General features: G+C 45.6%; 1 protein-coding gene across 1 annotated transcript in view; it reads right to left on the reverse strand.

The window, feature by feature from the left end:
• Nucleotides 1–15,448, reverse strand: part of LOC119462366 (derlin-1) — a 49,097-nt gene extending 33,649 nt beyond the window's left edge. The window contains exons 1-2 of the mRNA XM_037723710.1: nucleotides 15,287–15,448; nucleotides 11,825–11,924 (exon numbers count right to left, since the gene is read on the reverse strand). Of these exons, the coding sequence (XP_037579638.1) occupies nucleotides 11,825–11,924; nucleotides 15,287–15,448 (262 nt within the window). The remainder of the gene's footprint in view (nucleotides 1–11,824; nucleotides 11,925–15,286) is intronic.
• Nucleotides 15,449–16,197: the final 749 nt, after the last annotated feature.

Here is a 16,197-nt window from a genome sequence, read left to right on the forward strand (position 1 = left end):
ACATGTATCATCGATATCTTTTTCATTTACCGTTTGTATCATGATCATGGCATGGTGCTACAAGCCAACTAAGGCTTAGACCGGCCTGCAGTGTTTGTGTTCCTCTGTATTTTTTGGTGAATAAACATTATTATTATTATTATTATTATTATTATTATTATTATTATTATTATTATTATTATTATTATTATTATTATTATTATTATTATTATTATTATTATTATTATTTTCCCTGCCGAAGATGACTCTGTTAGCAAGCCATTAGTTGCCCTATCGCAGAGAGTGGTTCTCGCTCCTGATCTACCTTGCTTTCTCACAAATGAACGATGAGTGACCATGTTTGCTTTTAGTTTTTGTTCTTTCTCGTTTTAGCTCTGTTAGCAACTTCGTAAAGTTAAAACGCGATTGCGATCACGTGTTCGAGTATGCCTATATTGGTATGTGTGCCCTTTTTAATAAACCCTCAGCTGGAAGTCAGCGCTTCAATATGTTCATTCCCTTTTCCCGTCTTTCCCGTCCTCTGTCCGCGTTTGCGCATTTGCGCTGTCCGCGTTTGCGCTGACAAACTATCCCTGTCACAGACATTACGCATTTTTGTAAATGCTCTAATAAATATACAATTTTGAACTTGTAAAAAGACTCGAATCGAAGCCAGAATATATTAGACGTTTCTTTCTCGCTCGACATGCAGCGCTATTTTAATAAAACCTGCACAGGCCTCTTCAATTGCTTGTTGGCTGGATATTCTTGCAAGAACATTGTAACTGAACCAAGTAGGTTAATTTCGTCGCATCTGGATATAATTTACAAAGCAATGATGGTAGCAGGCACACAGCACTCTTGCCCTATAGAATTATCTGCATCGATGCTATCTTCACTGACTTTCCTAGGCTCACACACTACGATACTGTGCCATTATTTCCTACACAACAAACTCATACACACAAAAAATATCTACATGATCTTTTCTTCAATTTTTACTTCACCTTCATCAAATGTTAGCGCGGTGCAGTGAGACGGAGTAACACTTTTCAAAGGAGGTGATATCAGTTTCAATACTACTTGTGGTGCTTGCTTTTCCCTGAACTTTATAGTATTTCATAATTAACTCCAGAGTTACCAAATGGCCACCACATTAGTGACAGCTCCACACTACAAAAAAGGCGAAAGCTTACGCAAGGCTGCGCAAAGCTCAAGACACAGCGAAGCTGGCCGATTGATTGCGCCTCTTGGTTGTAGCTAGGTTGAACTTGGCTATGTCGAGGCTTAAACTTGGTTGTAGCTAGGCCTCAGGGGCGTAGCGAAAAATTTTTTTCGGGGGGGGGGGGGGTTCGCCGGCCCGACCGGGGGGGGGGGGGGGGGCAAGCTTCTGCTTTCTTCTACGTCACGTGATCGATAATAAATAGCGGTAGTTTAAGCAGACTCTATCCATGTATATCAAAGACATGGGATTCCCCCCCCCCCTCGCGTGTGCTTGTGCTTGTGCAGAAATTAAGTAAAAAGTAAAGTAAGCTCAGTAACATACAGTAAGTACGACAGGTACAGTGGGCGTTTGGACCAACGGTCTCTCATCGCGCCACTGAATGGACCAGTCTTCGAAAAACGCATCATTGAGACGACCCGTGCGATCTGAGAAGACATCATTAATTGTTAATTTCCGTTAAGCGTAGATGGCGTCGTCCTCGTCGGGGCGAAGTGCGTTTCACAAGTCAAGGACGGCTATACGCGTGAAAATGCACGTGTGACCAGGCTATACCTACTCCCATAGCAATAGCTTGTTCGCTGCGTCTTCGCGCTAGAAAACCTAAATACGCGAAAAAACGCGTAAGGCTTTTTTTTTTTTTTTTGAAGCTTTCGTCGCCCTGCTCCCTCATACGAGAGGGTTGCATTTCCTGCGGCAAGTGCATGGGCTGCTGTGTCTTCCGCTGTGTGCGAGCGTGCAGCCGGCATTTGCCTTTACGTCAACAGATTCAGAATTGTACAGAATATTTCACCGCACAGCATAGATATGGCATGTGTACGCATTTTAAGTAGTGCGTGCAACTCATTTCTGCTTCACTTACGCCAGTGCAAACAGGAGGCGGCCTTGTACCTCACAGAATCTCAACTGATTGGTGTACTAGTGATGCAGGAATGAACTCCGGTCTTGTTCAGTGCATCGTGCACATAATCAATTTTTCAGGACGCGTGAACTCCGACGAGAACTGTCAGCGCCTGCAACAAGAGTTTACTTACGCTGTACTGCGCACAGCAGTAATTCATGCATGCTTGTCGGCTGTCTGTTTCGTGCATTCTGTTGCGAGTCGGTGGAATTTCACTGCTGTCATTGTGTACATTGCTGGTTTGGGATTCCACAACAAAACAGCAACTACCAGCCTTCCGTAATTGCTGGTTTGGCATTCAACAACACAACAGTAATTGCCAGCCTTCCGTAGGGGCGCAATCGCAAACAAGTGACGTTTCTCGCGCAGACTAAGCTAAGCCTACGTTCACACGTGGGAAGCGGCAAGCGGGCGGAAAGGCCAAAGCGGCCGGAAAGGCCAAAGCGGCCGGAAAATTTTTTCCACGCCTGTCCAAGTTGTTCACATTTGTTTTGCTACCGCCGCGGCCGCCGCTGCCGTTTTCGTCCAGATCCATCTCGTCTGCGTACGTTTGTCGGCGTGGTGGCGCTCATTGTCGCATTATTTCGAGCGGTATGTTCATTTTTTGACCCACATACCGTCATCAAAAGTAATCATTTTACGCAACTTCGCGTGTCATCTGCGACCTTCGGTAAATTCCTCGTTGGCGTTCCGTAATTCTCCTCACACGGGCGCGGTAGCGCTGAATCACAGGTTGGTGCCTAGGCGTGATAATATTTCTTTAATAGTTTTTATTTACAAGTTGTAATAACATTTCATCATTTCGTATTGTCGGTGCCTCCAGGACACCAAAGGGGCAACGGGAACACCACAGCTAAAACCTGGGCTGGCCCTTGTGTTGGGGCTCGCCAAAGCTTGCGCGTCCTACGTGAGACCTACGCTCCCAATCTATCGTCGCGACGAGAAAAGCACCCCGCGACTTCTGCAACATACCGTGCACGTGCGAGGAGAATTATGGAGCGCCAACGAGGAATCTGCCTAACTATTGTCTGCCGTGGAAGCGGAAGAAGAAATGGCTTTTATACTTCTACCTACTTGTTTTCTAGAAATGGACAATGAATAAACGGAAGACGCGGACACCTCGGAAACGGCGGTGGTGGGTTCGCCTGGCTTTGCAAAAGCGCGATAAGTTGGGTCACGCCAAGGCTTCGTTGCCGCACCTCCGGTCGCGCGACGTTGAATACTATCTTGAGTATTGCTGACAGTACGTTTTAGTGCCACTCTTGTCGTAGAGCAAGGGCTGGTTCTTGATCGTGTCGATCAGCATTACAGCCTACACTTTTGGTACCATGTTCAATTTTACGACCGATTGTTTACATGCTAGTGTAGCTTCAGTGAAGCAAACCGAATTTCCGCCGTGTTTCCGCGTCGCCATGGCGAAAAATCAGCCCTGCTAGGCCTATACTCGTGTACGTCATCTGCGCTAGTACTGTAAAGGGTGCGGTGCGGTAGTATTGGAAAGATGAGCCGCGCCATCACGCCAACGCCGCGCTATCGCCGCCGCCACAGCTGGTATGAGGTCATGCTCCCCCGCAGCGTCGCGCCACCGCCGCGCACCTTTCCAGTACTAGCACAGATGACGTACGCGAGTATAGGCCTAGCTACAACCAAGTTTAAGCATCGACATAGCTAAGTTCAACCTAGCTGCAACCAAGACACGCAATCAATCGGCCAGCTTCGCTGTGTCTTGAGCTTTGCGCGGCCTAGTGCAAGCTTTCGCCTCTTTTTTCTCCGGGCTCAGCGCGCCGCGGAGAGAAGAGAGGCGGGGGTCGGGAAGGGTGGGAGCTGGCGAGGTGGAGACCACGTGCGCATGCGCCGCCCTCCCGGGTATGCCACCCTCCTGGTTGCCATGCTACGGCGCGGTAGTTTCTTGATACGAACCACACATTACGGCTGACTTAAAACAGCTTCGCTGTTAAAAGCAGCACATTTAAAGCGTAAGCTGTTATGGGCTCATTCCAATAGCCGTTTTGGTTCGGGATAATGCCGCCGGCGGCGGCCGCCGGCGTTGGGCAGTAACCGCTATCGCCGGAAATGCGAAAAAAGCACGCGTTTCCCGCTGGGATCGAACCCGCGCCCGCTGCGTGGGAGTCAGATACTCTACTACTGAGCCACGCAAGCGCTTGCTATCGGGTGGCGGAAAATGCCCTATAAGGCAAGCACCCAGGGGCAGACAACCCTAGCCTCCGTAAGTATGGTGGCGCCATCTAGGTAAGGTGCCTGCAAACGCAGCAGACGTTTGCAGGCGTTTGCGTGCGCAGGCGCAGACGACGATATGCGATTCAGACGAGGCGCGCAATCAACGCGCTCCCGAGCTGCCGAGCCTCCGCCAGTATGGTGGCGCCATCTAGTCAAGGTGCCTGCAAACGCGGCGTGCCCGACATGTAATTGCAGTTGTAAGGCTTGATCGGGCTCAGCAGACTGCTGTGCAGAGAGCATTACAAGCCGCAGCTCGCCGCCGACGCCGGGCGGACATTTCAGATCGTTCTCGTCAAAACGAGGCGAACAGACTGCTGTGAAGACCCTGTTGTGCGTGGTGCCCAAATTGGAGCTACTCTTCATCCGCTCCACCAGCTTGCGCTGTGACTGTGCTGCGTGTGCCGTGCAGGCCTGCGACTTTTTTCGCAAAGAGCGAAGCATTGACAGTAGTATCAATGTATCAGAATATTACACAAAGTATGGTGCATAGTTTCATGGGAACTATAAATTGCACTAAGCGATCACTTACCAATTAAATATGAATTAAACACCCTTACACCCGGTAAAGCAGGACGGAGCCAGCATCGATGCGGAGGCCATTGTTCATAACTATTGCAGTAAAAGAGGCCTAAACTTTCTTTTATCAGCCACTCTGTGAACAGCACCATTGCTTTAGCCATGTATTGGTCTTTCAAAGCGAGCAACATTCCCAAAAACTTTTCATTGTTGCTGAGTGCTGGAATCCGCTTGCGTTTCTTTGTATGTGGGCTAGTGTGGGAAACAATGTCACGGCAGCACATGCTATCAATTTTACCCCCTTGTGGGACATTTTATTGTGGGAGAAAAGTTTATAACGACTGAGAGCATTGTAAATTCTTTTTTCAACAGCATCCGCAACACAGCAACACGCTTGATGTGCTGACAGGAACCATGGTACCACCATAACCATGCAGAAGGAATGTGGCCTCATTTTCCCAGTTTTATACAAACCATATTGGCCGATACGTGCAAGCGTTTACAAACCCCGCATCTGAGAAAGCGAACCGCGTTCTTCTCCCACATTTATTCCACTGTGGCTTTGTTGATTTGAAGTACTTTAACTATTAAACGACATCATAACATTACCGGCGACAACGGCAAGCTGTTGCTTGGGTGCCTTACTGCATAGCTGTCTCATGTGAAACAATTTCATTAAATGTTATACGCACATCGTGTCTGACACCAAAACAGTACTGTGCATCCGATATCTCCGTTAAGAAGCAATGTGCCATCACAGGTTTCGGAGGCAATTCAGCAGTGAGCTATAGTAATTTACATGGCGCTTTTCAAGCTTTAGGATTCCCGTCACAGTACAACTAGTGATATTCTCATATGCAGCTTACCTATGTTAAAAGCAGAAAAATTGCATGATATGAAATAGGGTAAATATGCAACATTGTCACGCAACAATGATTGTCACTAATCTCGTGCACATGTTTCTGATGTCGTGTGCGTGGTGCTATCCAGTAAGGAGTACCATGAGAACACACTCCAAGAATGGAAACACAAGCAACACTGATGATCACTGATAAATTATAACTTATGATTTCCTACGGAACACAAAAAACGTAATGACGCAACTTGCATCGGTTAGAATATTTATATGAAACGTAGTATGAGTAGACACCACAAGAAAAGTTGTGAAAGCAGTGACAAAGAAGCACCATCTTAAGATTTTCGTGTTTCATGTAGCGCCTTTTCTTACTGAATATTGTTTCGTGTGCAGAAAACGAACGCTCAAGACCCACCGAAGTTAGCGGAACATATTTGTAGTTCCGAACGCTTGATGATTCAATGCCGTATTTAAATGCAGAATGTTAGCCGGTCAGAACATTTGACAGTTCTTTCAGTATCTGAAAGCGCGGGATTTTTCTACGAGACAGATTCAAGTTTCGATATAACTCAGCAACCGGTTCATTGGAGATGGTGTCGAACCTTCCCAGAACGTCCAAAATAAGCCCCACATCCCGTGTCAGGGTTGAGCCCGAGCAATTCGTGTTTAGCACAAACACCGGCTAAGTGCTTGTGGTAATATTTGGCTGTCTTAAGTCTAGTTCTCGAGTGGGTTATCACACCAAAACAAAATGAGGCTAGGACAGCACGTAAAGGGTATTATAGGCTCTGTAAATCCACTATAGGCACAAACATCAAAGTATGCACGTTGAGCCGTAGTAAAATGCCGCTAATATATTTCTAGAGCCAAAGTTCCTGCCTCTGTTTTAAATATATAGGCACGATACATACGTAAGTAAAATGTGCATTTTGCCCAAATTTCTAGTATCTAGTTATTGTATTCACATGACTAATATCAGAAAATCTGGACATACACAATTCATGATTTATAAGACAGGACATGGTGATGAGCAACTTATAACTCAACAAGCTTGCGTATAGGCAAACTGTTGAGCTTACGAAACATACAACAGCTTCATTTTACGAAACTCATGTCCTTGACCACTTCAAAAAAGTGCGTAACGTCATATTCCACAACCCTGTGGAGGGAGCAAGCTTAATTTAACGGGCTTTCATTGCTAGCAGGCTTTCCAATCAAATAAAGTTTTGTGTTGGAGTACCTTTCAAACCGATACCACTTTTCGCTTATTTAAGGCAATTTGAGCCTATCTATCTATCTGTCTGTCTATCATCTATCTGCCTCTTAGGTCGACCCAGTCAAGTGTCAACTAGCTGTCAACTAGCTCGGGCCACCAGGTATGTACTTCTAGTCGCGATGTCGTCATGGTCGTTCCATTTTCGCCACAGCAGCTTCGTCATCCGACTTTCGGCACATACGACCGCTATTACCCCATTGTTGTCATGCCGTCCTCATCAAGCTATCACCGCACCATCTTCACCATTTCAGAAACGCCATTCCCATTGTTGTCACGCCGTCAGCTACATTCCGCCTTCAACGTTCCATCGACGTCATTCCTTCTGCTTCATTATATCGTGTTTACGTTGCCGCCATTCATTCATCATTATGGCGCCGTTGTTACGGCATCCCCTTCATGCAGTCATCCCCACGCATGCTTTGTCATACCGTCGTCGTGATGCGGTCGTGGTCCTTCCAACTTCGTGATCCAATTATCGTCGTATACTGTCGTCGTCGCATCATCATACGCTCGTCGTCATTTCATTGTCCTCGTTCTATCGTCATCCCGTTGCCGTCATACCGCCGTCACCGTGCCCGCTTCGCCGTCCCATCAACGTCATTTCTGCTGCATCATTACATCGCCTTACTGTGTTGTCGTCATACCGTCACGGTTTATGGTCGACCCCTGGCAAGCGAGTCTCACAGTGAAGTGGACAGATCCCGGATACAGCGTAGTTCCCATTTAGCTGAAGCAAAGTAAATCTCGGAATGACCACCACAGATTCTATATAAAGAGGTCGAACAATGCAGTGTGTCGCTACATTACTTGAATGCTAATAACCGTAACGTCTGCAGTCATCGTGACATGGGCTCTGCCGGAATTTCCCGCGTCAACTGCAGTGCTGCCGCAAGAGTTAACGGATGTTATGATTTATTGAATCGTGTGCTAAAATTTCATTCTGGGGTATTACGGGCCAAAAGAACCATCTCATCATGAGGCAAGTCACAGTGCTCGACTTCAGGTTAACCTTGTCTACCTGAGATTCTTTTAACGTGCATCTAAATCAAAGTGCACTAGTGGTTTTGCATTACTCCCCCATCAAAATGTGGCCGGGATAGAACTCGTGAACTCGTGCTCAGCAGTCCTACGGCAGAGCCACTGAGCTGCCGAGGCAGGTTCGTATCATGCATGTTTTTAAGCGAAGCTTTAGAGGCTCACAAGTGTCGGCGGTGGTGGTGGTGGTGGTGGCGGCGGCGGCAGTGTCACGCTGAAAAGTGGGCCGATCCTGGCGATAGTGCACAAATGGTCCAAGCTCAATGGCACATACCAGGGACAAAAGAGAGAGAGAGAGAGACAGATAAAGAGCAAAAGAAAGAGAGAGAGAAAGGAAGAAAGACAGAAAGAGTGAAAGAGAAAGAAGAGAGAAATAGAAAGAAAGAGAGAGAAAGAAATAAGGAGAGAGGGAAAGAACGATAGAAAGAGAGAGGGAAAGAAATAGAGAAAGATAGATAGATAGAAAGAGAGAGAGAGAGAAAGTCACCACGAAGGTCAGAGAAAGAAAGAGAAATAGAAAGAGAGAGAAAGAGGGAGGGAGAGAAATAAAGAAATAGAGAGAGAGGAAATGATACAGAGAGAAAGTCACCACGAAAGTCAAAGAAAGAGAAAGAGAGAGAGAATGAAAGAAAAAAAGAGAGAAAGGGAAACAGAGTGAAATATAGAAGGAGAGAAAGAGAGAGAGAAAGAAAGAAAATCACCACGAATGTCAGATACACACACGATAAGCTTCGCTTACCCCCCTTTTCTCGACAGGGCAAGGCCTGGTGATTTTTTTTCTCTGGCCCCTGCAGAAATATGCTGTGCTCCGTAATACTAAAATGAGAAAGCTACCTTGCTTTATCATTTGCATTGCCTGCACTCTGTAAGTGCTTTTCACTTTTCTTTCAAAGAACAACAACTGAATGACATGCATGAATATTGCCAGGTAGAAAGTGGAAGTATTTGGTATGGTTGGCATGGAAACCGCACCAATGGAACAGGAGAATTGAACAGAATGGAGCACTAAACTTTGAACTGCTGTTTTATTATTCAAAGCGAGGGCATATATGCATTCATTTCAACAAAACATAAGTTGAAGTCTTAAGTGCTCAGTCCTATCTACTTCCTTGGTGCATTTTTTTTTTTTTTGCACCAGGTAGGACGTGCCAGTTAAAGAACCTCAGACAGGCATGGTCTCAAATGCCAAAGGCAGCAGTAATAAAATAAACTGTTTGAAAACAGAATATGCAATGAAAGCATGTTTCCCATCAGTTTACACAAAGAACTTGATATGGAACTGTAAAATGCGCAGTATCACCAAAGGCGCAGCATTCAGAGCGACAGCAAAGCGTTACACAACTACACGAATCGGGCCCTTCGGTACCCTTTATTCTCGTTCATTACATAACGAGGGCCTCGTATCCGGCAACATTGATGCCTTCAGGTAGCATATGTGGGTTTATTGACGAGTTGTCTTCACCCAAAAATATCACGTACTCGTGCCACCTGCGGCAGAAAGGATGTTCCACATCCGCCGCCAAGGTTTGTGAGTGGTGGCACTGGCTAAAACTCCCAGAATTAGTTTCTAGTAGTAAAATATAAATGGCCCAGAAAGTGGATGGGAAATCGGCCAGGCGGTAGCTCAATTGGTAAGAGCATCGCAGGCGTAATGCGACGGCGTCGGATCATTCCTCACCTGCGGCAAGTCGTTTTTTCATCCACTTTGATTTTCCATTATTTTTCCTTTCTTTAACCGAATTAGTAAGTACGAGGGGAAGTCAGAAAGTAAAGGAACTTTTCAGAAAAGATATATTTATTCTAATGATACAAAACTAAAACATACATTATTTTTCTATATAACCTCCGTGCATTTCAACGCAATTTTTCCAACGTTGCACAAGTTTTTTTTATTCCGTCGGAAAAAAAAGTTTTTAGGTTGCACCTGTAACCAATTTTGCACCGCATCAATGACTTCTGCATCGGTTGCAAATCTTCTTCCCCTGAGCGCTTCCTTCAATGGTTAAAACATGTGAAAATCGCTTGGAGCCAGGTCTGGAGAGTATAGTGGGTGTTCCAGCAATTGGAATCCCAACTTCTTTATTATTTCAGCCGTCCATTTGGCACAATGTGGCCGAGCGTTATCTTGCTGCACGATGACACCTTTTCGCAGTTTTCCACGACGTTTGGATATGATTTCAGGTGTCAGTTTAGTTCGCAACACATCACAATAGTTCTCACTATTCACAGTTTCGCCTCTTGGGGTGAAATGAAAAGCTACCACACCTTCCATATCCCAGAATAGTATTAGCATAATCTTACCAGCTGATAGTTGATGTTTAAATTTCTTAACTTCTGGTGATGAGTGTTTCCAAACCATGCTCGCAGCCTTACCTTCCGGTTCGTGATGATGTACCCAAGTTTCATGTACAGTAACAATTTGCTGTAAAAATTCATCTCCTTTGCGGCGATAACGGGCCAAACGTTTACGAGAGAAGTGCAACCTTTGTGCCTTATGCTGCGCTGACAATTATTTCGGGGCCCACCTTGCACACACTTTCCGAATATTTAGCTTTTCGTGCAAGATGGAATACGCTGAACCATGACTGATACGTAAAGTATTGGTGATTTCGTCCCCTGTGATTCGTTTGTTTTCCATCACCATACCCTCAACGACTTTCAAATTCTCCGTAGTCGTTGGCGTCGATGGCTTGCCTGATCTTTCCTCGTCCCATGAAGAAGTTCTTCCCTGTTTGAAACGTTCTATTCATTCGTAGATCTTACTTCGCGATAAACAACTGACACCATACTGCGCTTGCATTCGACAAATAATTTCCGCAGGTTTAACACCTTCCACAAACAAAAAGCGAATGACTGTCGTCATTTCCTTCTTGGTGCAGATCGACAATGGAGCTGCCATGTTTAACGGTCGGCCACAGTTTAATGACTAAAGCGGGAATAAGAGTGACACGTTCCGTTGAAGTGCTGTAGACGACACTAATGCAGCGCTTGATACTAGCAGTGTTACCAAACCCCAGTGCGAGAAATTACAAAAGTCCCTTTACTTTTTGACTTCCCCTCGTACAAGTAATTTCCCCTATGTTTTCCTTGGTGTCTGTGTTTGTCGCCTTCTTGGGATATGATAAATAAAAATCGGGCCCCTCGGTTCCTTTTCTTCTCGTTCACAACTACACGAAGATCTGTATTTTTATCGGCCGTATAAACTGCAGTAAACATTCGTTTATCAATTATCAAACACTGTGTCCCGCGCCACACAGGCAAACATGAACAGATCCCACTCTATGACAGCGAAAGCTCGCTGTCACAACGCTGGCGTGATTAAGAGCACAAAGAGGAGCGAACGCATCTGTTGCCTTTCCCTTCAACGCGTCTCCACAACTTGACAATGCGACCTCCAGAACTAGGCGCGCGCGAAGGCAGCGCACACGCCGCTATCAGACATATCTGATCCTCCACCCTTCACCGCTTCACCGGATATTAACTTCAAGATAGGGCACGGGCGGCGCACGGAAGGGCTATAGAAGAAGAGGCCGCTCACCTGCCCCCCCCCCCCCCCCCCCAGCGAGCACTTTATCACATGCCCGCTTTATCAATGGGCACGCATAAATCCACCATCCTTCTCGGCTCACCCTTGCGTTGAATGCTTCCCATCGCACCCACAGCATGCGGTGTGCGAGGCGCGATAGGATCTTATCGAACTTGGACTTTATACTTTACCTTACGGTGACGCCGACGAAGACGGCGAAAAATTATCTGGAGTGCCCGTATAATTCATATAACAATAAAACTGGGACCACTCACCTGATTCCAGGCGTGTGGAGTATGTGCAGAGGATGTAAAGGTTTTCCAGGTAGTGTAAATCCATTGGGTAGCAGAACATGGCTGTGACTGGCCGCCATATCTACAATGACAAAACAAGCCCATAGTAACCCAGTGTTCTAGGTAGTCCCAATTATAAGCAACAGCCGTATCATTGTTTTTAATATCTCAAAGGCAATCAGCTGATAAAGTTTACGGGATACAGGATTTGTGAAAAAAACTTAATTCTCGCGAAGCCTCGGCAGATGTACGCCGATTCAAAGGATCAATCTGTAGTAGTTTTTGCGATCTACACAGTGATTCATTTAGTGTCATGTCTTACGAAGCCGAAATTCACAGTTCTCGTGGAGCCTGCGCCCATAAACTTGTGTGAATTACAATACTGTTTCAATGGCCCTTGAACCAATGGCCTTTGAACTCAGCCGGGTTCGAACACAGCCACATGATCATTTCTCGTGGCCAACGGGTTTGTGCAAGTTTGCGAGACACTATCAAGAACAAGAGTGGTCCAAAGCACTGTCACAAATCGTAAATGCTACAAATACAGTTTCAAAATTCCAAAATGATAAATATAATGGTCCCTCTTGTATTGCAAAAGATGCTTCATAGTAGACTGCTCAAAGATATCATTTTCCTGTCAGAAGCAGCAGGCTGTGCCCGTTGTCATATATGTGTAAGAAAGTCCCTGCTTTAGGCCTCCTTTTGTTTCGCCGTTGACGTGCTGGCACATCTTGTGCCCATCATGACGGTGCAGCGTTTGCACCGACAACTAATTTTGCTCATGCGGTGGAATAAAGGTACGACTACAAAGCGCAAACACAACAGATTGGTTCGCTTGGTTATCTGCCCTGAACACGCTAACGTGGTGGACTAGACCCAGAAAAGCCTAGAGCATATAGCTGTGTTGGATGCCGCCTTAACTGCGCCTTGCGTAGTAAATACGGAAACATGAAAACGCTTAAATAACGATAACAACGGATTAATTGTATTCATTATTATTGCAAGTAATTTCAGTGATTTTCTTTTCAGTTTATTAGATTTTGCAGTTTTCTGAATCTACCGTGTACAAACATCCTCCAATATACTGGCATATTGCTCAGTGGCCATTGAAGTGCGTCCTAAGGCAGCGGGACACGGCATAAAGCCCTTGAATTTTCAATGGCTTCCATGGGTGCTCACACTGTATGAGGAACGGGTGAATTATACAAAATTCCATAGCTTTGACCCTCTATGACCGCTGTTGCGATTACACCATTAAAAGCTACAGTTCAAAATAGAGGCATCAAACACGTCACCATTAACATACCTATGGCTGGCAATTCATGCCTGCATTTTGAGTATCTAGCAGACATTTCTTACATTTTACATAAAAATCAACGGGCCAATCTATTTTCCTAGTAAACTACGTCACCTTGTTAACACGTTGCAATCTTTCGACATGCTTTCATACACCAAAATTATCGATGAGCTTGTTCTGTTATTCACCATTTGTCATTATTCAGCTACACACCAAGTATCAATGAGATATTTATGTTGTTCATCTACGTATATTTCATTCCGCGGGCTAATGAAGGCTATTGTTTGTATACCAGCTATCACCAAGAGATGTCAAAAGCTGCCAATACAAAGCAAATAAATTAAATCAGTCTGTAATGCGGATAGCGTTCTTAGGAAGCTTCACGCATTTTCCAGTATTTATCTACCTATCTATATCTGGATCTAACCCCTTTCATTTGACGCCCACTTGGTACACTGGGTACTCCCTTGTCTAAAGGATAGAGCATCTGGCAGCCGTGCTGAGGGAACCAGGTCCGAAAGCAACCGTCAGGCCAACTTTTTTTTTATTCGCTTGGCATAAGATCACTATGAAACTAAATATCAAATCATTTTTATATTTTTTTTCCAAAATACACATTGGAAATGGATGCTAGGGCAAAAAGCTGGTTCAAACAGCTTGACGAGGCCCTAGCCCTATATAAGCATGCAGACCCGTTTCGCAGAGATACTGCAACAGTGAATAGAATGTCTTGTCCATAATCCATCGTTCATAGACATCAGGTTGATCACTGTTAAATTTCAACGTTATAAGTGCACTTTCGCGAATTTTCTTCGTCCCAGGGCACGGCCAAAGTAAATGGAACAACTCGGGTCCCGGGATATGTGACACACGGTATGTGCATCTATGCAATGAAACTCTTTCCCGCTAACTTCGGTCACTATATTCGGTCAGCTTGGGTCACTGAGTATGTGCCGCTCTGCAATGACAAAAAAAAATCCTTTAAATTTATCCGGTATTGGGCGGAACCGAACCCGCGTCATATATATTCAGATACGCACCACGCGCTGACTTCGCGATAGCGTTGCTATAGATGACGCAGCGCGTCCGTAGGCAAGCACGGAAGAGGTGTCCAGCTACTCTACACGCATCTCACATGACGCGTTTCGGCGGTGTCGTTACAGTGTGTCGCTATATTGTTTCAATTAAAATCGCAATAACACCGACCGTCATGCTGAGATGGCTACTGCCTGAACTTTTGAAAACAGTCTTACAACGGCGGCCACTTCTAGATTTATTTGCTTGACTGAGGAACAAACAAAGAAACAAAGAATCAAGCAAGAAAGAATGAATGTGGTCATTTATTTCAATATCATTGAAATAAATGATATTATTATTATTATATTTTAGTGATGCCCCGAGATGGCTGCAGACACTAATTCAAGAAAATCCGAGTACACCTAAGCACGCGCTTGTGACGTGGGGTCCCAGCCAATGGGAATTTAGGTGCCGTTTTGCTGATACAGACGCCAGCTTTATCGCATAATGGGCCATTTGATGCTTCCACATCAAAACTTGGTGACGCCTTGCTTCACGTGAATATGTTATCTTTAGGCACAAATGAAGGCGGCGAGATGAATTTGAGACTTCAGTCTGTTAAATGCAACTAGATCGCAAGGGAAATTCCCACCCAACAAAGAACCAGCAGGTATTATGGCAGAAAAGTGGACTCTTTGAAGGAGAACCGTATCTCCAGCGCGATGTTTGCGGTAACAGCAACGTCCTCGCAAAAGCCTGTCTCGTACGATCGCGCACACCGAGTTTTCGGTTACACGGTCAGCGTACTACTTTCTATGCATACTTTTACATCCATCCTTTCGCTAGTTACTCCGGTACATACGACGTTTCGCACACGTCAGCCCGCGAATCTCCACGCACGAATTCGGGGTCAATCACAAATTATTTGTCTGCTGTCATTTTCAGCCTCTCGTTCTTCACCCTCTCAGACACAAGCGCGGGCCATGACGCGACAGATTTGTGTGGCACTGTGAAGTACCATCGTGCGATGGCCTCAACATTACTTACTCGAGACGTAGTATGGAGGTTGTTGGGAAGAAGAAGGAAACGCGCGCAGCGAATCGCCTATCTTCGCGTCGGGGGCTACTCACCTGAAAGCCTTTGACGAAGTCGTCGTAAGTGAGCACTAAATACTGAGGCCCGACCAGTCCAAAACGGCTGAGGGTGGGGAACAGCACGGACAAGCCGAACCAGCAGCGTGTGACGACGGGCAAACTGAGGAACCAGTCCGTGACATCTGTTATTACGGTCATCTCTGCTGGGTTGGAGTCCGGACCCCGTGTTCAGCATAACCAGATTTTTTTAGTGGGGAGCAGCTCGGACATGCCGAACTAATGGGCGATCTTCGTAATTGCTGTCGTATCCGGCAGGGTCTGAGCCTGCACTGCGCCCTGAATACACCCCGAATTTTGTAGAACCCGGTGCTAGAACCACGGTTACATTTCTATAAGACCCTACGTTGTTGTTATTGTTGTTGCCTTTAACACATGGCACATACCCACGAGCGGGGATTGGCCAAGGTTCACAATGGAAACCTAAAAAAATTCCTTTCTTACTGCCTACTTAATGGTCTGTTTTACCTTTATTTATGGTATAATAATTATACTAAAGAATGTTTAAGTATATTCATGCCAATTTTTCATGACACCTCAAGAGTATTAAAAATGCAAAGCAAATTTTTCATCATCATCATCAGCAGCCTATATTTATGTCCACTGCAGGACGAAGGCCTCTCCCTGTGATCTCCAATTACTCCTGTCTTGCGCCAGCTCGTTCCAACTTGCTCCTGTGCATTTCCTAACGTCCTCACCCCACCTAGCTTTTGCCGTCTTCGACTGTGCTTCCCTTCTCTTGGTATCCATTCTGTAACTCTAATGGTCCACTGGTTATCTATCCTACGCATTACATGACCTTCCCAGCCCCATTTCTTCCGCTTAATGTCAACTAGAATATCGGCTATCACCGTTTTCTCCCTGATCCACACCGCTCTCTTCTTGACTCT

Source organism: Dermacentor silvarum, chromosome 8, assembly GCF_013339745.2.
Source record: "Dermacentor silvarum isolate Dsil-2018 chromosome 8, BIME_Dsil_1.4, whole genome shotgun sequence".
NCBI classification, from domain to species: Eukaryota; Metazoa; Arthropoda; class Arachnida; order Ixodida; family Ixodidae; genus Dermacentor; species Dermacentor silvarum.